Source organism: Miniopterus natalensis, chromosome 3, assembly GCF_054644295.1.
Source record: "Miniopterus natalensis isolate mMinNat1 chromosome 3, mMinNat1.hap1, whole genome shotgun sequence".
NCBI classification, from domain to species: domain Eukaryota; kingdom Metazoa; phylum Chordata; class Mammalia; order Chiroptera; family Miniopteridae; genus Miniopterus; species Miniopterus natalensis.
Window position 1 is genome coordinate 2,230,469 of NC_142083.1, and position 21,785 is coordinate 2,252,253.

General features: G+C 39.4%; 1 protein-coding gene across 1 annotated transcript in view; it reads right to left on the reverse strand.

Moving 5' to 3' along the window:
- Window positions 1–21,785, reverse strand: part of NDUFS4 (NADH:ubiquinone oxidoreductase subunit S4) — a 71,065-nt gene that overhangs the window by 21,286 nt on the left and 27,994 nt on the right. The window contains exon 2 of the mRNA XM_087815257.1: window positions 21,386–21,464. Coding sequence (XP_087671383.1) covers window positions 21,386–21,464 — 79 coding nt within the window. The remainder of the gene's footprint in view (window positions 1–21,385; window positions 21,465–21,785) is intronic.

Sequence of the window (21,785 nt, forward strand, 5' to 3'; positions counted from 1 at the left end):
CTTTGTCAAAACTTGTCTGTTTGAGAAACTATCAAAATGATCCACATACACACTTACAGAAACATGCATTCATAGTACTTGGCTACATTTTTAAAAAGTTTCTTTGCCCAGCCGGGCGTGGCTCAGCAGTTGAGCGTCGACCTAGGATCCAGGCGATCGGGGTTCGATTCCCGGTCAGGGCACATGCCCGGGTTGTGGGCTCGATCAATGACTCTCATCACTGATGTTTCTGTCTCTCTCTCCCTCTCCCTTCCTCATTCTGAAATCAATAAAGATATATTTTTAAAAAATAGTTTCTTTTATAGAGGATGGAATAAAAGCAAAATGAGTGCAACTGGTGCATACTTGTGAAGATATGAGTACGTTTTCATTGTCTTGGTTTTAAATTGATTTTTAGAGAGAGAGGAAGGGGGAGGGAAAGAGAGAGAAACATTGATGGGAGAGCAGAACACTGATCGCTGCCTCCTGCACATCCCTCACCAGGGATGGAGCCTGAAGCCCGGGCATGTGCCCTGACCTGCAATCAAACCAGCAGCCCTTTGGTGCACAGGGTGATGCTCAGCCAACTGAGCCTCACAGGTCAGGGCCTAATTGGTAATTTTTAATGGTCAAGTTCAACTTCAAAGAAAAGTAATTACCAGTATTGACCTTCTAAAACATATTCCTCAAGAGCTTGAAAAGGACTCAGCTCCTGGGGAGTCCTCAATACTTATTTCCCTTTTTAATTCAGTATAGTTTTGTAATCTGTCATGCTAACTTCTTATTTAACATGTTGTACCTTTATATTAACATGTACTGTTTCCTCAGCTATAGTTTAAGTGGGTATAAAGAGATAATATGTGTGTTACAAAATTATGGGGTGAGGATTCGTTTCCAAATTACACAGTAGTCCTTCTATTATGAGCTGAATTCATAAGAGCAGGGACTATACATTGGCTACTCTGTAAATTAAGATCTATAGGAAAGGAAACATATTATACTCTTAACACTAGTTGCCTCAGGAAGATAGGACCATAGGAAACAGGCTTTTTCTTCATAAACTTCAGTAAGTATGTTATCTATATGCCAAAGTAATTAAGAAACAAATAAAGCTTTAAAAAAATGGAAATAGTATTTCTTGATTTAGGATGGAAAACCCCTTTAAAGTAAGAAGCTACCAAATGTTGCTAAGCTCTTTATATTTTGCACCCCTAACTACCAGCTTCCAAAAATTATGGCAGTTCTTTATTGATACCTTCCCCTGCTTTAAAGCTGGCATTTGAACAAATGAGTTTCCGAGTTTTGCAGCCCAGGTTTCTGACATACAGTCCCTGCATGTGGGTGGTGCCGCTGGACAGAGCGGCTGGGGGACAGGATGGAAGGCTGGCAAGCTCACGTATCTGACACAGAGAGGGCACGGAGCTCTGAAACTCCTAGTCCCTGCAGACACACTCTCAGTCTAGACAGACTGATCTCTCACACTTTAAAAAGCATTACGACACTCTATTGTTATCATTTCATCCACGCAGCTTCAGCCGGTGACAGAAGAACCTATCCTTTCAGGACATTTCAATGGGCCAGAGCTCCCACTCCAAGATGCCCATGAAACAATGTAACACTTGACAAGAACCATGAGGCACTGTGTTGACTGCTTCCTGTGTCATCAATGCTTTGCTTTACCTCAAAGTTCTCACTGATCTACCTGGGACTCAACCCTTGCAAAAAATAAACAAATAAACAAATAGACAAATAAATAAATAGAATCTACAAGTGATTTAAGCTATACTGAACTAATGATATCCTCTCTTGATTCCTACTTCTGTATTGCACGAGGGATCATGGGTCATTTTTTTTAAAACCTGCTTACAAGGATAGAAATGCTCTGAACATGTCAATATTGCCTTGTACAGACTTCTCACTTTTTAGGTATAATAGAAAACTTGTAAATAATACTTCCTAAGTTTTCTATGATTACAAAACATTAAATCAGATAAGGTATGAGAAGCCTTCAAGTTGGCACTGTAAGAACCTTAAGACTCACCAGTTATAATTACCTGAAAATTCGAAAAAAGCCAGTAACTTTATAGATAATATACAGAGGTTTATTGAATTTTAAAACTTTTACTTTTTAAGTGGTTGGGTCAAACATGAAACCTATATTCCCTTTATTAAGGAATGTCTCCATCTTAATAAAGTTTCAGAAACACAATCTCATGTAAATATGCCCTTTTTAGGGCAGTGATGAATCCTGACTCAGAGACTAAAGGGCACTCAGACAGAATTACTACTGAAAAGATGCACATCACAGCCCCAAAGCTCTCCTCTCTCAGAGCCCCTCCCACAGTGCTAACTGCAGAGCTCAAGGCTGACCTTCCATGCTGCTAGTGAATCTGTGGAAGAGAAACTTTAAAAACCACTCAGAAAGTATATGCCAGTCTATGCAAATGAACTTCATTCTTTTATATACCAATTTTCATGAAAGAATATTAGTTTTCTACATAGAAACTGTATGACTCGCTTATCAACTGTTTCCATTTATCTTGTGTGAATTCGACTTTTTTTTTTAAACAAAAGAAGCTAGGAACAAGCAATGGGAAGTTGGTGTCGAAATGCAGACAAACCTCCCAGCAAGCTTCTCGCAACCCCCAGGATCTGAGCCTTGCTGGCCGCTCTCTTTTCAATACCAGAATTTCACACATTTCATGACTATTATGACTTCAAAGCATCAAATTTTCATCATTGTCCGTCATCTGCCAGCTGATTTGTATACGGGAGTTCTTCTGCGTGCTCTCCGAACAAAAGCCTCCTTACTTCGGTGGCTGTAGATCAAGTTTAAAGTTCTGTTTGTGACAGTGTGTCTCTGGTAAATTAGGGGAACACTGAAGGAGTGCAGCTGCTCGGCAGGAACCTCCTCTTTGGCACCATTTCACTAAATAAAAACTGAATAATTGGCTTCTGCCTTTATTAAACCACAAAAATGCCACTGGCCTTAGTAATTACTTCCGGTTGCCCCACCCACTTAACCTTAATAGTTTATGCTTGTCATAGAGAAAAATAAATGAAAAAGGGTTTTGCCAAGGGTAAATTTTTGATAGGTCTCTCAGTATACTCAAAAGAACCAACATTTTTACCAGGCTTTTTTTGGTAGTAAGTGCACTAAATTGCTTGTTATTACAGATCAATGTTGAAAAGTTTTAATAGAGCACACATATCGAACACTGCAAATGTTGCTTACAGAAACTTGTTCTGTTGGGGGCTATTGGGTACCAATTATGTGTTTAAATTTATTTTAGAGCTGAACTGATCTAAATTTGGTGACTGCATTTATATTCTACCTCAACCATAAAACATGTTAAAAGGAAAAACCATCTTAGGTCTGCAATAAAATCTTAAGTACCCTACAGATACCTAACCCAAGAAACACTAAATGATTGCATAAACAATGAAGGACATTTTAGAAAGTACATTTTAGCTTAAAAAATACAAAAAGTTCACAGCACACCTGTGTATTTACTTACCCTCCACACAAGAACTTTAAACACCTCTAAAGAGTCAGTGGCCACAGTGACTCAGATACACTGAAGACAGATGCACGCTGAAGTGGGAGCCCCACCAGCCAGGGAAACGAGGGCTGGAATGTGGCTTCCACTATACTCTGCATGCTGAGAACCTCCAGGGAGCCAAAAGTTACGTTTTAAATGGGATGTTGTTAAGATAGAAACAGATCGTAACAGATCGTACAAGTGATACTGCTAATCATATAATGAGTAAAAAATTAAGTAGTGAGAGCCTTTACTCCCAGGTGATCCTTCTGCGCAGGACAGGGCACAGCAATGGCTAAAGGCAGGGTCGAGCAGAAACTGGGCCAGAATCCCAACTCGCAACTGCGGGCAAGGAGGGCTTCTCCTCATTCCTCCCCGTGAGTGAGCCACATGAGGCAGAAGGACCAGGTAATGTAAGTGAAGTGCTCACCGTGCTCAATAAAAAGCACATGTCTCGTTAATTCAACATATTTTTTCAGCACCTAAGTATTGGACGTTGGACTCAATGCTCAACAGTATAGACAAGCCTCTGGTCTCATGAAAATTACTTCTGCACTTCTGAAAAAGGAGTGAGCAAGCAATAAAGAGCTGGAGTCAGATGCAGAAAATCTTCCTTGAAAAATATGAGTTAGTTGTTAAAGCTCAACAAAGGATTCTGCAATTAGACTCGGTAAGTTGCTTCAAGTCTGGAGGAGAGAAAAACCTAGATTTTCTGCTTAAATAAGGGCTGAATGTAATATTCCGTTTCTTGTATATGTCAGAAGCACTGAGTACAATATACGTTAAGTGAATTTGTTTAAGCAGCTACACAACCACATGCTGAAAAGCCTATGACAGGCACAACAGTGCAGGAAGTGGGTATAATTTACCTGTGTTCATTTCAATTCAAATGGAAAGACGCTGCTATGCCAAGAGATCCACGCCAGGGCTGCAGAGGATAGAGAGGCTTTACTCCTCAATTTAAGAGGCTTATAATCTGTGCACCCACAGGAGGGGAAGTGGGGGTAACCACATAATCGTACTATGAAATACGATATTGGCTGACTGAGGAATTATGATTCAGACAAATATGGAGGAACCCAAGCTCCACCACTTGTCACTGTGTGGTACTGAGGAGGGTCAGTGCCCTCCTTTAACAGTGTACAGCCTGGCCAGTGTGGCTCAGTGGCTGATTGTCGACCCATGAACCTGGAGGTCACAGTTCGATTCCGGGTCAGGGCACATGCCAGGGTTTTGGGCTTAATCCCCGGTAGGGGGCGTGCAGGAGGAAGTTGATGGATGCTTCTCTCTCATCACTGATGTTTCTCTCTCTCTCGCCCTTTCCCTTCTTCTCTCTGAAATCAACAAAAACATATATTTTTTTAAGTGTACAACAAAAGCTACACTATGGCACTGTTTGGAAGGACCAAGTCAGGACACGAAGTAAAATACAATAAACGCCACGGGAGTCAAATAAGAAACTGCATTTGGTTTTAAAAGTGAAAAACTTCAAAAACACCAGACCAAAGAGGGGGGCAGAGATGGCTCTTTCAGGGCCTTATTGTTTTATAAAAATAATATGGAAACATTTTAACAATACTAGAGACAAATTAAAAAAATATATATCCATGTGCTTAACACCCTAGCAACTGTTTCCTTAGCCCATTACTCGCCCATGACTATGCAGGGACATGTCCAATCAAGTTACTGTGCACTGACTATTTTCAAGTATCATATCACAACTTTTCTCCATGTAGTTACCCAGTCTTCATATGTCCTGTTTTAATGGCCTCATTAATAATCAATTAGGTTGATGTGTCACAATTTCTTAGCCCATTCCTTTTTATTGAAAAATCAAGTTACTCTGTTGTTACTGCTTTTTAAGTATAGACTGCTGCAACAAGTCTCAGTGACCTGAACCCTCTAAGGTTGGTCACTGCGGATAGAACTAACCGAGTCAAAGGTTGTAAGAATTCCCATGGTCCCTGACATGTTAGTAAACCGCTTTCCAAATGGGTGGAAAGTTCTATATTGCCGCCCACAGTGCAGGCCAATTTCCCTGGGTCCTCTCAAGGCACAAGAAACAGGCATATACTACCTTGGCTTGAATTTGTTTAGTGTGGATTCTTCCAGACAAAACTATAAAGGAGAAAATGAGCTTGAGTTTTTACTAGTAAAAACACAAAAAAATGTACGAATTTCCTCAAAATTGGCCCAAAATGATATAATGTTACTTCATAAAGGCTCCTAGTAACACATAAAACCTGTCAGAATATACCTCCAGAACACCATTCGGATGCACAATCTCTTTATAACAGGAGGGAATGGCAAGTACTTTCAGATTCTTACTATACATGGCTGTGGAGCCCCAGGACAAGCCACCCCAGGGTGGTTCTTTCAGGACAGGTTTTATTTTAAAAAGATGCTGTGAAAACATTATAATAATATTGAAGAGAAATTTTAATCTGGTATACAGATTACTTAAACTGAAAGTAATTTTAGTTACAGGCTGAAGAGAAACTTCTCCCCTCCCTTAAACCTTGGAGAAGAATTTCCGTTGGAGGCTTTGCCCATAAGACTATCAGGAATAACTTCCTTTGACCTATTGGGCAGGACAGACCTCTATCTACTGAAGGTCTGCTCTCCTTATCACCCTGCAGTAACCTTCTGAAGCCTGGAAAGCACCTTACTCCGCCCTAGCTCAGGAGGTCTTACATGCCTCAATCCCTCTGTCTATCAGAGCCGCTCAGGTATGCAGGGTCTCTGATTTCTCATGCATGGGGGGTTCCCGTGCATACAGCATTAACTCTGATTTTCTCTGGTCATCTGCCTCCTGTTGATTGGACTATCCAGCCAGCCAAGAGAACCAGCAGAAGGAAAGGGGAATAAATATCTAGAAGAGATATCTGTACATCCATGTTCATAGCAGCTTATTTACAACAGCCAAAAGGAAGAAACAATACATGCACCCGGTAGGTGAATGGACTGACAAAGTCTGGCATATACACAGAATATTATATGGGCTTAAAAAGGAATAAAATCCTGACACATACTGCGACATGGATGAAGCTTGTAAATATTATGCTAAATGAAGTACACCAGTCACAAAAGGCCAAATACAATATTATTCTGCTTATATAAGGTACCTATAGGCAAATTCAGAGAGAGAAGGTATAATACAGGTTACCAGGGACTGGAGAAGGTAATGGGGAGTTTCTGTTTGGTGGGCCCAGAGTTTCTGTTTGGGTAATGAAAAAGTTCTGGAATGGGTGGTGGTGAAGGTTGGACATTATGAATGTGCTTAATGCATTTTAATACCACTGAATTATACACTTAAAAATGGTTAACATTGTAAATTCTGCATTATGTATATTTACAATTTTTAAAAAAGAAAATGGAATGACAGCTTTCAAAATAAAAACTTTCAACCTAGAATTCTACATCCAATAAAAAGGTTGTTATAGATTAAATGTCCATAACATGTAGTGCTCCCTACCCCCCCATCCTCAAATTCATATACTAAAGAGTTAACCCCCAGTATAATGGTATTTGGAGATGGGCCCTTCGGGAAGCAACTGGGGTCAGGTAGGTCATGATGTGGGCTCCTTTCAACAGGATTAGTAACTTTATTAGAACAGACACTAGAGTGCTTGTCCACCCCACCCCCACCATGCGAGGACACAACCTTAAGGCAGCTGTCTACAAGCCAGGGAGACAGTCCTGACCAGACACCAACATGCTGGTATATGGAGCTTGAACTTCCAGCCTCCAGAATGAAGAGAAAACATATGTCTGTTAAGTCACTCAGTTTATGGCATTTTGTTACAGCAGCTGAGCTAAGTCAAGGTCTTTCAAACACAGAGGCAAAAATCAAAGCATTTACAGATTAAAAAAAGCTCAGAGACTTTGCTCCAATAGACCTGCACTACAAGAAATGCTAATGAAGTTCTCAGGCTGAAGTGAAGAGATACCAAACAGGAATCTGTGTCTATACGGAGGAATTAAAGCATCAAAAATGGTAAATTTGTGGGTAAATAAAAAAATGTTTCTTGTTTCTTAATTTCTTTAAAAGATAACATTGTTTATCGCAAGATTAATAATTTACTATAAGGCGTGTAACGTAGAATAAAACGTGTTTCAACATTAACACAAAACATAACCTGTTTTAAGATTCTATGTCACATGTGAGGTGACATATTACTAGTTCATGGTGGACTGTGCAAACTTCAGGATGTATATTGTAATCCCTCCCTAACAGAACCGCTAAAAAAGGTATAGCTAAAACATCAGTAGAGATGAAATGGGTTCTAAAAATGTACTCAACCCAAAATTAATACGTGAAAGAAATCAGAGGGATGAACAGGCACTGACTGTCACACTAGATAAAATACAAGCCAGAGGCAAAGACATGTGCAAGGGACAGGTTTTAAATATAGGCTCACAGACAGGTTAAAAGTAAAAGGGTGGCACCGGGGTGGAGGGACTGGGTGAAAAAGGTGAAGGGATTAAGAAGCAAACAAACAAAACAAAATAAAAACACACCTCACAGACAACAGATGGTGAAGACCAGAGGGAAGGGGGTGGGGAGGCAGGAGAGGGTAAAGTAGGGATAAATGGTAATGGAAGGAGACTGGACTCGGGGTGGTGAACGCACCATACAATACGCAGACGATGGGTGTATTATAGAATTGTACCCTGAACTATAATTTTGTTAATCAATGTCACCCCAATAAATCCCATAAACAAATAAGTAACTTTTTAAAAAGGAAAAACATTAGTGGAAAAACTGAATATACTTTGTAGTTTATGATGTACCAATATTAGTTTCTAAATTTTGACAAACGTAACATGGCAGTGTAAGGTGTTAATATGCAGGGAAACGGTGATGGGTATATGGAAATTCTCTATCCTATGTCTGCAGCTTTTCTGTGAATCTAAAATTATTCCAAAACAAAAAGTTATAATGAAATGAAAAGCAAAAGGGTGGAATAAGGCGTCCATGCAAAGCTAAGATTAAGACGACACGGACAGCTGTACCGACGTGGCTGACGCGGACTCTGAATAGGTCAGGCCCGGGAGGGGAGGGCTGCTCCACGAGGGTGGACATCGACTCGCTCAGAACACCGAATGGTCCTCAACGCTCATACGCCTGAGTGGAGCAGCAAAACAAGCGAAGTGAGGACATGATGCCACCAAGGAAGAAACTAGGGATAGCTGGAGATGCTGACACGTCTCTCTCGGCAACTGACAGAAGACGGAGGCAAAAATACAGGGGTAAGAAAATTCGAATGACACTATTAACAACCTAAAGCTTACCTGAAGTTTACAGAACAAAACCCAAACTAGAAAAGGCACGTTCTTCTAAGTGCACATGGAACACTAATCAAGACAGGCCACATTCTGAGCACTGAAAAAAGCCTTGCCCTGGCCAGTGGCTCAGCTGGTTAGCGCATCGTCCTGACACACCATGGTTGTGGGTTTGATCCCTGGTCAGGGCACCTACAAGAAGCAACCAATGATGCATACGTATGCAGAACAACAAATGGACGATTCTCTCTCCCTTTTTCTTTCTGTCTCTAAAATCAATCAATAAACAAAAAAGAGGTATATCTTTCCATTTAAAGAAATATTCACAATATAATGCAAAGAAAGTAAAAAAACAGGACATCAAACTATAAAGCGTGATTTGTGTTATATACAAATACGCTGGAAGCTAGTGTGTTTAAATATTCATATAATAAGTAAATTCACCAAGACTATGAGATAAAAGGTGATTTTAATTTTCTTTATACTTTAACATTTCCATGTCAATGTTTCTACAATGTGCATGTTTTACTACCAAAGTCAATAAATAAAACTTTTAAATTATATACAGTTTAATGACCAAATGTAATATGAATAAGACCTTCAGAAACTCCTTTGGAGTCATACAGTTTAAAATTCCCACCATTAAAAGTAGGTTATAAGTGACCAAAAAAATTCTCATTGGAATGATAGTTACATAGCAATATGTCTACATAGTTGTCAGAATCTAATTAGAGTACTATCATAAATGATTTAGTAAAATGCTGTTAGAAAAGGCAAGTCACATGACAGAAACTGCTAAATACCAACTATACATACACAAATATACACAAATAAAAACACCTAATATAAGACCATTGCAATTAGGGCCAATAGTTTGCTCCAAGATCCCCTAGAACTCAGCACCTGAATAGCAAATGTGAATGAGAACAGTATTCAGTTCATTCAGATTTAAAGATAATTACAATATAATGTTTAAATCATATCATTTCTTTTTCCAGTCAGTAAATGTCTTTGAAAGTCCTGTATATTCCCAAGGGGGGAAACAAGACCTAAGGGAAACAAGCCCTTGGCAGGCAGGCAGCTCTCCCTCCTCCCTAGACCTGCTGCGCCTCCCCCACCGTTCCGGGAGAGAGGAAGGAGAAGGAAAGGGAAGAAGGAGGGATGAGCTTCACAAGTATGGAGAGGAGGAGGGAGGAGGGACAGAGAGGAGAAGAGTGAGAACCGTCAAAAACCTGGCCGGGCGCAGACAGAGGGGGGAGGGAGAGAAGGAGCCGGCTGCTGGAAGGGCCCGTGAAGGGGGTGGAGGACAGCATGCAGCCAGAAAAGGAAGGACGGAGACTGTCCCCTATGCTGTCGGCAAAAGGGGAAGAGCCACAGAGACAACTTCCAAGCCCCAGGGAGAACGAGGGAGAAAGGGGCATGGAGAGCCACAGTTACGGCGGGCCCGCCATCACCACCTCCGGGACACCAGCTGAAGCCGGGCAGGCGCTTAGACAGGTCTGTGCCTTGTCAGCACCAACCTTGTGGACAGCAGCTGGGCATCTCCACCTACTCCCCCCTTTTTGGGTGGGGGTCACGGTGGTGTGGAGGGCTGTGGAGCGTGGGGGATTCTATGAAGGAGATGAATTCAGTATTCCAGGTCCCAACATGACCTTTATCAGGACACCATTTCAAAATCAGAAGTTTCATAGAAGAATCACTGAATTGTATGTATGTACGTATGTATACCATATGTAAAATCTAAAATGCAAAGACAGCCCTGGCCAGTGTGGCTCAGTGGTTAGAGTGTCAGAATGAGCACCGAAGGTTTTTCAGGTTTGATTCCCGGTCAAGGGCACATACCTGGATTGCAAGTTCTATCCCTGTGCATGTGGGAGGCAACCAGCCAATTGACTGGTTGGTCTCTCTCACATTGGTGTTTCTCTCTCTCTCTCTCTAGCTCTATTTACCTATCTACCCTTCTCTCTCTAAAATAAAAAATAAAATAAAAAAATCAATGGAAAAAATATCCTCAGGTGAGAATTAACAACAACAAAAATGAGCACTTACAGCCCAACATTTTAGTACATCTGTGTCTGCATGTTCAGGGAAAGCCAAGATCATTTTTAATACCTATTTCATTGGTGGCATTAAAATAAAAGACCCTCATTAACTAATATGTAATATACTCAAAACTGAGAGAAGTAAAGTGTTACACATGACATAGAACTGAGCGAAAAGCCTCCTCAACATCACTTCTCAGGTGCCTGGTGAAGAGGCAGCTCTGTGGAGGCCCAGCACACTGCGCACAGCGAAGCTCACTGTCACCACCCTGCTTTCTACATGCCCTCCTTTTGTAGGACATGAGTGACACCTGCAAGCTTGAAAGTGGTATTGTGAGGAGTAGACTCAGAGCACAGGTCAAGCCCTCTCAGATGAGAGTCGACGTTTGCTGGCCACAAATTCTGCAACCGGCATTCTCCTGGCCTTGGCTCTAACATTTCCCACAGACACACGATATAAAGAGAAAACTAATCGTCACCAAAAGACAGTACTTCCTCTCACCCCTGCTTTTGTTAAGGCTGGACATGAGGTTTTAACAAGTTCAAGGTAGGTATTTGGATGAATTCTTGAGTTTTGAAATTATCTGGCAAATTGGCCAATTAAAAAAGCTATATAACCAAAAACAAATACTCTCTTTCTCCTACCAAAGAAAGAAACAACAACATAAAAACCAACCTCCATTCAAACACAGTATAAAAGAAAGCACCAGGTATCTAGTACTCTGAGATACATCCTGATGCTCTGATTATAATTATATTCGGTTAAATGAATGAAATTACACAACCAATTTCCAAGGAGATAATATACAGCACATGTACTTTGAGTTAAAGAAAAATATGTGTCTTCATATATAAATTGGATAATCACTAAAAGAACAAAAAATATAACATTCAAACAAATATTATCAATTCTACTTAATGAGAGCCAAAGCTCCTATATAACAACAGGCACAAATTTTAAACTCTTGAAAATGAGTGCCCAGTCTCTACACAATTTCCATACACAGCAGGTGGCAAAGCGGGAAAAGAAGTGACCGAGGGACTGTCCTCAGAGGAGGCACAATGGGAACTGTGGCACAGCACCAGCTTAAACACACCGAGGCGGAAGATGCTGTGGCTGTTAACAGTTAAACCTTTACTACACTTTGCTAATTGGTACACAGAACTTTAAAGCTTCTGAAAGATAAAGCATTCAGTCAGTGCAACTCTCCAGCACTGCTCACGTTGGATGCAGAACAAAGGGGGAAAAATTGCCTTTAATTGCTGAAGAATCACAAATAATGGAGGTGGCTGATCACTGTGGAGCAAGAGCTTTTGTTCCTTAAACAACTTTAATATAGAAAGACCTTTCTCTATTTTAGGTCTCATTGGTCCTTGTCTACATATAAAACCTAACATTACCATTCATTTCCTCTGTAAGTATTTAATAAGTACAAGTTTTATACAGCGTGATGATATGTGAAAATTAGAAAACAAAGTTCTGTATTATCAATATATTTTATTTCAAATAACTGTATATAATAAATGATCTGATGTGCTTTAATTAATGTTAAATGCAAGAGTTATCTGAAGTTGTTTTAATACTAAGGATATGTCATCAATGAGTACAAATATTTCTATTTTAAATGATCAATTAATTCTATTTAGATACATTTTCAGTAATTTTAAGAGTATGTTTACCCATAAACATAAAAATCATCTATTTTAATAGTTCATATGGTTAGGTATACATGTCATGTGATATGTCATGTGTATGAAATACAATTTAATCTTCTAAACATGTAAGCAATCATATATTGTGTGATTAAATTTACTGGTTCATAATACATTTATTAACCTATCCTGAAGGTGTGGAAAGAACATTTACTTCTAATACTAAGTCTTAACATTTTCAATTATTTGCGTTTGTGTTACTTTTCAAAATGAGTATCTCCCCCACCCTCTCAGACTCCCACCTCTAGTACTTGAAAAAAAGCCAATAAAACAATGGCCATTTCACTGTAAAATTCACACGTCCAAAATCATCAGTCATTACTTCTTCCTTAGAATTTTAAACAATAGTATTGCTACAATCTTAAAGGCTAGTCACCAATTTTTTTCCCCTTGGTAGCTTGTAGGTAGTGTAAAAAAAAAAAAGAGAAAAGTACACATTGTGTTTCAAAAATAAAATTCTATTTCAAACTAACATTTGCAATCAGTGCTTTTTCTCTGTTTACTTTAATAGTCTCATCTAAATAAAAGAATATAAATAAGCATCTGTAGACTGAAAAACACGCAGAACATTATTCCATATTTAGTGCAAGTCTTGGGAAAAAGTACCTCCCATGCTAAACTGCCACCATGGAAGGTCCTCAAAAGCTGCTATTCTTTGATGTAAAATGAAATACTACTTAGTGAATAAAACATAAAAACTCCTGTCTACCCTTCAAAGAGACATATCCTTTGACCCAGTGCTCCAGACTAAAGCCTTGAAATTTTTGCACAAGAATGCTGCACTAGCAAAGTCCAGACAAAACAGACACTTGAGATGCGAGGAGGCTGGATAACCCCAATCACAGACACTACGCCTTCCAATAATCTCGCAGAGATAGCGCTGCCATACACCAAAAGAAAGTAATCTCACCAAAAGAAAACTGACCCCTTAAAAAAAAAAAAATAAAGCAACCAGTCAAAGCAAATGTAAGCCTTTTAACTTAGGTTTATCTTTGTGTGCAGGTCACCTCTTAATGACCAATTTTTAATTCAAGTTTGCAGACTTATAAAAAGTTTTCATCTACAAACTTTTAGTGTGTTAGGCGGTAAAAACAGCACAAAACCAATACCTGTGTAGCAAACATAATTGTTTTATTTTGGAAGGCTTGCAAAAAAATCATTCATTTTTACAAATTTCTTACAGCAAGTTCAAGCAAGCAATGCAAAAATGTAAAACCTATTAAAGTGACCAAAAAGTTCTATTAAATGACTTGTTGCTACTTGCAGACATTCTAAAACAGCAATATTATCACCCAGTTGGCAAAGTGTGCTGATACCACGTGCTTAATCAAATAGCAATTACTTATTGCAAGTATCAACAAGTAACAAAGCTTTAACTGCTGTGTTGCTGCTATTTGGAAGAAATTGTCAAGCAGTAAAACAAATTGGCAACATTCAAAACACCGACTATTTATTTTAGATGCACATCTAATTTTTAAATAAAGATATTAATATAGACTATTTTAAATCCTCTTAGGATTTTACATTAAAGGGCTTATTACTATAAAGTAATTTCTCAAAACAACTTAGAAACGACAGCTATCCTTCCCCATACCACAGATTTGAGATTTACAGATTGCTAAACAAAGTTTCCTTTTTCATATGCATTTATATTAAGGATGCATGTATGGCTACAGTTAATTTAAAACAACTAGCGCTTAATAGTTTTTAAACAAAATAACTAGGAACCTAACTGAAAACAAACCATTGAAAGTGCTGATATAAACACTGAAGCATAGTGCCTGGCACACATTAGGTGCTCAACATGTATTTATAGAATAAGTAAAGAATGAAGGATAGCTGGCAGCCAACTTATTTTACAAAAGTAATATATTAATGTCCAAACTATTAAGGCTTATTTCACATTATTTTTACTAATAAACTGAAATAATTCTTACATTTTGAGGGGATTCTTGTATCTTTTGTATTTAAATTTTAACTATAGTAGTAGATAGTTAATCTAAGGTAATTTTGACAAACAGGAATCAGTATTTTAAAAATGAATAATAAAAATGATGACAAAGCATTTCAAAATCATACCTATGTAGGTCTACTCTATTCATGCTTTGGTTGTTTTGTGGGGAGTGCCTACTCCAAATCTTTAAAGAATACGGAAAATTTAACTCCTCTGTCTCATCAAACGTACTGAAAGGAGACCGGGGTGGGGGTGGGCAGCAAAGGGAGAAAAGTCTCTCCCTTAATGAAGCACAAAGGCGAAGCCGCTCTGCACCCACCCTCACAGCAGAGCGGCCCCCGCAGACGCCGGCCGAGCAGGCCCTCGCAGGCACTCGCAGGCGCCCCTCATTACCCGCAGGAAGTATCACGGATTTGGAAATAATGGTGCAAACACAAAAAGGGTTTTCTGAACACTGTGCTTCTACATCAATTGACAAGATTATTTTAAGATGCTGTCATCTACTCTTTTGATACTTAGTTTTTTATTCATTACTACAGTAAATGAAAAGGGTATGGCAGTTTACACACAGCAAACGGGACATTTCTTAAAGTTGACTAATTAGAAATTTACCATGTGCTCTGCTACAAAATTCATTAGCAGTAATCTAGGAAATACTACAATTTTATTCTCTGAAGATTTGTCCTCTAACAATGTCAACACTGTATAGAGTTCAAAAATGACAAGCCCTGGCAGGGTAGCTCAGGTGGTTAGAGCACCTCCAGATGCACTAAGGTTGAGGGTCTGATCCCCGGTCAGGACACACACAAGAATCAACCAATGATGCATCAATAAGTGGGGCAACAAATCATGTTTCTGTTTCCCTCCCTCCCTCAAATCAATAATAATAAAAAAAAGGAAATGCAAAAATATAATAAAATGAAAGAATAGATTCTTAACACTGGAAAATGCTAGGCAGATTTCTCCCCTTTACATTCTCTGCCTAAAAAAGATAAAGCACCTGTTCTGTTAATATACACTTGATACCCAAAATAAAACATCTTCTTCTTTGTACTTATAATGGTACTGACATCCATGAAACACTGTGAAAATTCCTTTAATTTCTTATGTTCTATATATTAAATTCTGCCTGTCAAATGTAACATTAAAAAAAAAATTAAACTTTACTTGGTAATATGCCCTCTGAGCTAATCAGAGAATAAGAGTTACCATAATAAACGGGGTGTTCGTAAGGTGGAAGAAATGAAACATGACTTGATAACGGTACAGATAAAAATGGTCTGGGGCTTTAGTTCTCCATGGAGTCCCCATAAGGAAGAGGCATGAGAACCTCAGTTTAAGCTGCCTTCCTAGGACTGCTGAGATGAGCAAGGATGGAGGTCGTAATCCCCAGCACGCCCTGCTCCACACATCTGGAGAACCACGAGAAATCCTGGCAGCAACAGTTTAAAAGGGATGCCATCAAACTGCAAGCTAATCAGGATGATGAATTAACTAGAATTCATCTAGAATTAACTAGAATTAACTGAATCAAAGCCCTGGGGATATTTAACCCAAAAAAGAGAAGTCTTGGCCGAATGATTCTCAAACATTTTGGTCTCAGGACTCCTTTACACTCCTAAAAATTACTGGGTGGTAGGCATACAGTGCAATATACAGATGATGTATTGCAGAATTGTTCACCTGAAACCTGTATAAGCTGATTAACCAATGTCACCCCAATAAAGTTAAGTAAAAAATACATGAAATAAAAATAAAAATTACTGGGACCCAAAAGAGGTTTTGTTTTATATAGATAATCTGCATGTATTTGTCATATAAGAAATTAAAGCCCTGGCCGGTTTATCTTAGTGGATAGAGGGTAGGCCTGCAGAATGAAGGGTCCCAGGTTCAATTCCAGCCAAGGGCACGTGCCTGGGTTGCAGGTTTGACCCCTGGCCCCGGTTGAGGCATGTGCAAGAGGCAACCCATTGATGTGTCTCTCTCACATCCATGTTTCTCTTTCTCTCTCTCCCATTCTCTCTGAAAAGCAATGGGAAGAATATCCTCGGGTGAGGGTTAAAAAAAAAGAAAGAAATTAAAATGGAGAAAAATTTAAATATATACTTAGTTTAAAATGATAAACCAATTATATATTAACATCGCATTATTATGAAAAATAATATTTTCAAAAACTAAAAAGTTTAGTGAGGAGAGTTACACTGATGAGCTTTTGAAAATCTCTAATGAAAGCTTAGAAGGCAGGTTAATTCTAACATCTGCTCGTGTTCAAACTGTGGTACTAAGTTGTCTTGGATGAAATAAATGAAGAAAATTCATCCTCACAGATACGTAATTAGAAAAGAGAGCAATATTTTAACGCTCGCACTGGTCTCTCTTGCCCTTTCAAGTTCTGCCCATGTATGACTCTGTAACATCACACACTGGCCACAGATGCTGGCATGTTCCCTCACACACTATCCTACATTGTATTCATGAGCGTCGCCGCCGGTCCATCAGAGCAGTCTCCACTGGGAAGTTGTCAAGCCCATCAGGTCGGTGGCAGAATCAAGTTCTAAAAATTCTCACTTTTACTTGGAAGCTTGACATTCATCACAGGTAACACTTCCTTGAAGTAACAGGCTTATTTTCTAGAAAATGTCTGCCATGGACTGAAAACTGAATAACCATAGCTTGTCATCTGTTATTGTTTTTTCAATTAGAAAGTGCACCATGAAAAGAGTGGCCAGGTTTGGTGTGCACCAGCCACTCAGCAACACACGTGGCTGCCCTGAGACACCCATGGGACGCGGAGGCAGCAGCAGGCGTGTTTTATGCACAGTACTTCTGTTTGGCCACATGGGGAAAAAAGATGAATATGCAGGGTGGAGATTTTTAAACATTAATAATTTGTATTGCTTCATCAAAGGTGTTAAGTGAAACTGGCTTTAATAGTCTTTGTATGATTATGAAAATGGTTTGCCTTTGTAGACCTTCTACACGGGGCCTTGGGCTCCTGCCCAGGCCACTCTGAGAACCACTGTCCTGGGGAAGGCTTGCAAGTCTCCCCTCATGCTCCCGGCCTTCACCCTGCAGCAAATCCAGCTTTTATCAAGTTGATTACTTGTGAGAGTCCCACATAAGATTTCTCTTGAATGAAAAGCTAAACAATTTTTTAAATGAAAAATAGATTTAATAATATAACTAGGTAACATCTAAAGTTATCCTCTGGTTTTAAATTCCTAGCATCCAAAATAAACACTAAAACTGATCCCCAACTAAGTTTAGTCCCCATACTTACAACCTAGATTTTAACAGGCATCATCTGTATTAATTTTTAAAGTCCATTACTTAAGATGTCCAATAGGAATCATGAGAATGGCTAATTCCCTTACCACACAATTAAAATTCTAGCTTCTATGCAATTTCAGGTACAAATATAACTAGTGTTGAGTGGTTAACAAAAATAGTATCCTAAGTTAATAAACTGATTTACACTATATAATAGTGACATTAAAATGCTGTTTCCACATCTTCTTTTAGAACACTCACAAGGAATTACTTCACATTTTGAAATATTTTCATCCTTAATACTGATACACACCTTTAGAATCATTTTTGTTCAAAATGCAAATATAATCCATTCCAGGTGCTCGACATTTCTGCAAGTACCACCAGCCCTGGCCTTGTCATTACGCTACTTACTGAGCCCTCCATCTGGCAGCATGTGAAAACAAGGCCTGAAACCCCTACTAGCATTATGGTACCTATGTGATTATTTAACACTTTTGTCTTAATATAAACCTAAATGAATGGCTGTGGGTTTCAGTTATCCATATTAAATATTACTTCAATAACTATGAGTAATTAATTATACATAAGACTTCAATGGGTTTTAGCTGCAATACCACACCTACACTTTGACTAGCACACACTTCAAGAAAGACATAACAAAGCTGGAGAAAATCTATACAGGGCAACTAAGTTCATTGGAAGTATGCAACTGATTTGCGAGACGATTAAAAACACAGCACTCAAACGACAGGTGCTGGCGAGGGTGTGGAGAAAGGGGAACCCTAGTGCACTGCTGGTGGGAATACTGACTGGTATAACCACTATGGAAAGCAGTATGGAGGTTCCTCAAAGAATTAAAAATGGAGCTGCCTTTTGACTCATGATCCCACTTCTAGGACTATATCCTAAGAATCCTGAAACACTAATTTGAAAGAATATATGCACCCCTATGTTCATAGAAGCACAATTTACACCAGCTAAGACCTGGAAACAGCCCAAGTGCCCATCAGTAGATGAGTGGATAAAAAAGCTGTGGGACATTTACACCATGGAATACTACGCAGCTGTAAAGAAGAAAAATCTCATACCCTTTGGCACACTATGGATGGACCTGGAGAAAATTATGCTAAGTGAAATAAGCCAGGCAGAGAAAGAAAAACATCACATGATTTCGTTTATATGTGGAATCTAAAGAACTTAATAAACAGATGAACAGAATAGATTCAATGATATGGAAGCACGAACCAGACTGACGAATGTCAGAGGGATGGAGGAGGGAGGGTGGGTGGAGGGGGAGAGAGTAACCAAAGAATTTATACGCATATATGCACAACCCAAGGACATGGACAATGGTGGGGAGAGGGACTGGGGAAGGGGATGGGATGGGGTGGAACGGGTCATTGGGGAGAAAAAGGGGCATCTGTAATATTTTAAACAAACAAACAAAAATTTAGCCTGGCTGGGCGTGGCTCAGCCGTTGAGCGTCGACCTGGGATCCAGGAGATCGGGGTTCGATTCCCAGTCAGGGCACATGCCCAGGTTGCAGGCTGCAGCTGATCAATGACTCTCTCATCATTGATGTTTCTCTCTCTCTCTCTCTCCCCCTCTCCTTTCCTCTCTCTGAAATCAATAAAGATATATATTTTTAAAAATTTTTAAATTAAAAATAAATAAATTTAAAAAACAAAACTAAACAAAAAAACCCAGCTGTGGGACCATGGAATACTACGCAGCTATAAAGAAGAAAGAACTCTTACCCTTTGGGACAGTATGGATGGACCTGGAGGATATTATGCTAAGTGAAATAAGCCAGGCAGAGAAAGACAAACATCACATGATCTCACTTATATATGGAATCTAAAGAACTTAATAAACTGATGAGCAGAATAGATTCAATGACATGGAAGCACGGATCAGACTGACGAATCTCAGGGGGATGGGGGGGGAGGGCGAGAGATTAACCAAAGAACTTATATGCACATAGGCACAACCCGAGGACAAGGACAATGGTGGGGAGAGGGACTGGGGAGGGGGGGTGGGAGGGGTGGAAGGGGTCACTGGGGAGAAAAACGAGACATCTGTAATATTTTGAACAAAGAAATTTTCAAAAACATTAAAAAAAAAAAAAAGCCACAGCACTCAAGGCAGCCTGCATACCTCTCCGGTGTGCTTCACAGCACCTGGTCGGACTGCTGCCCGGCTTATGTATTCTTTGAACGGGAGAGAACAGAACTTAGAGGTATTACTTGTAAACTCCACAACATTTGAAAGCTTTATAGAAAGTGAACCCCACAATACTGAAACAAGAAGGTAATCTCTTGAGGCTTAAAAGAGACAGCGCTGGGAAAATGAAGACTGTGTCCTCATTAATTACTGGATACGCAGCATGCGCCAGTCCTCCTCCCGCCCCACCCCGGCCTCAGCTCTCGGACCTGAGGAAACACGCCGCTCTGGTGAAGAACAAGGACATGGCACTGAACGCAAACTCGGGACTGGTGACAAGCAGCCAGGCAGAGTGACCCAGGGGAACAGCAAGGTATAGGCACCGTTTAGCTGGAGCTAAGGGGGCAGAGACAGTGCTACAAGACAAACCGCGAGAGGAAGACCTCGAAGCCCCTGTCAGGACTTTAACGTTTACTCTCAGGTCAGCAAGAAACATAGAAAGGTCTTTCACAGCAGGGTGGCAAACCTGCATTTTAGTAAGACTGTTTTGGTTATGCTTTGGCTCCAAAGTTAAAATCAACCAGCCTTAAATATGAGATATTTAAGAGACTTCCTTATCTGTTCACTTATCAATTTACTTTCCTATTTGGATCCTTAATGGTGCAAGAAGAAATTTAAGTGTGACCTATTATTTAAATTATGCTCAATTATCAAAATTGAGTGATAAAAGAATATACAAGGACTAGAGAGGGAGTAGTTAAGAAACAGACCCATATATCTGACAATGGTAAACCAGATAAAAATGAGAGTACAACTACACATTTTTACAAGTCTTAGAACATTTATAAAATGTATGCTATTGTACAATATAAGCATCGATAACAAGTTGCATCTAAAATAACACCACACACTGAAAAATTTCATGTCATGGTTACCAAAATTCTGTCCGCTGGGATTAACAGAATGTTACTTATTCGTTGCTAGTTGTAATCTCTCGTGCATAATGTGAAATGGGACATGACACACAAAAACAACTGATTCTAGAAAAACTCAATATACTTAATTTTAGATGGTACTGATACCTTACAATTTAATTAAACAGGAGTAGAGCTGACAAAATAAAAAACAATGCATGCATTACAAAAATAAAAATGTTCTAACTGCTACTTATAAACACCACAAAAATGGAAGCCTTTTGTAATTTTAATTTCTTAATACTTGTATGACTTAATATTTGTGTATAATGTTTAACACAAGTTTCCATTATCTTTCCGTGACAAATATTTCTTAAAATAAATTTCTTAAAATTTACATACAATCCAGAAAGTCAAATTCATGTCAGTTTCCTAGAAGAACCCATGACACCCCTTAAAATCTACTGTACAAGAACCCTGAAGGCAGAATCCCAGCAATGTATATAAGAAAGTTCTTACCAATTTTTCATCAACTGTTATGAGCTGCGTGTCTCGAGTTTGGTCCTGCGCCAGCCTCCACGTGGAAGTGCTCAGCAACCTGCAATGCAAGATTTTAAATTAAAAATGATCCATGAACGGGGAAAAGAGAGGCAGGCAAATGTTGCACAGACAAGCTACTTGAACAGTATCTGTCCTACGAAACAAAAAGAAGAGGGAGAGATGAGGTCACAGAAGTGCTTATCCCCCATCAGCTGTGTCTGCTGTTTCTCAGGCTCACTGGAGAGCTCACCGCAGGCCGCACTGCACGTCAGTCCCAGGCTCCCGTCACAGAAAGGCCACCAGGGACAAGCACTGTCCTGCTCCCTGCGAGTGTGCAGCGAGTTGGCACGACCAGGAAGAAAAATGCAGCTTTACCAAC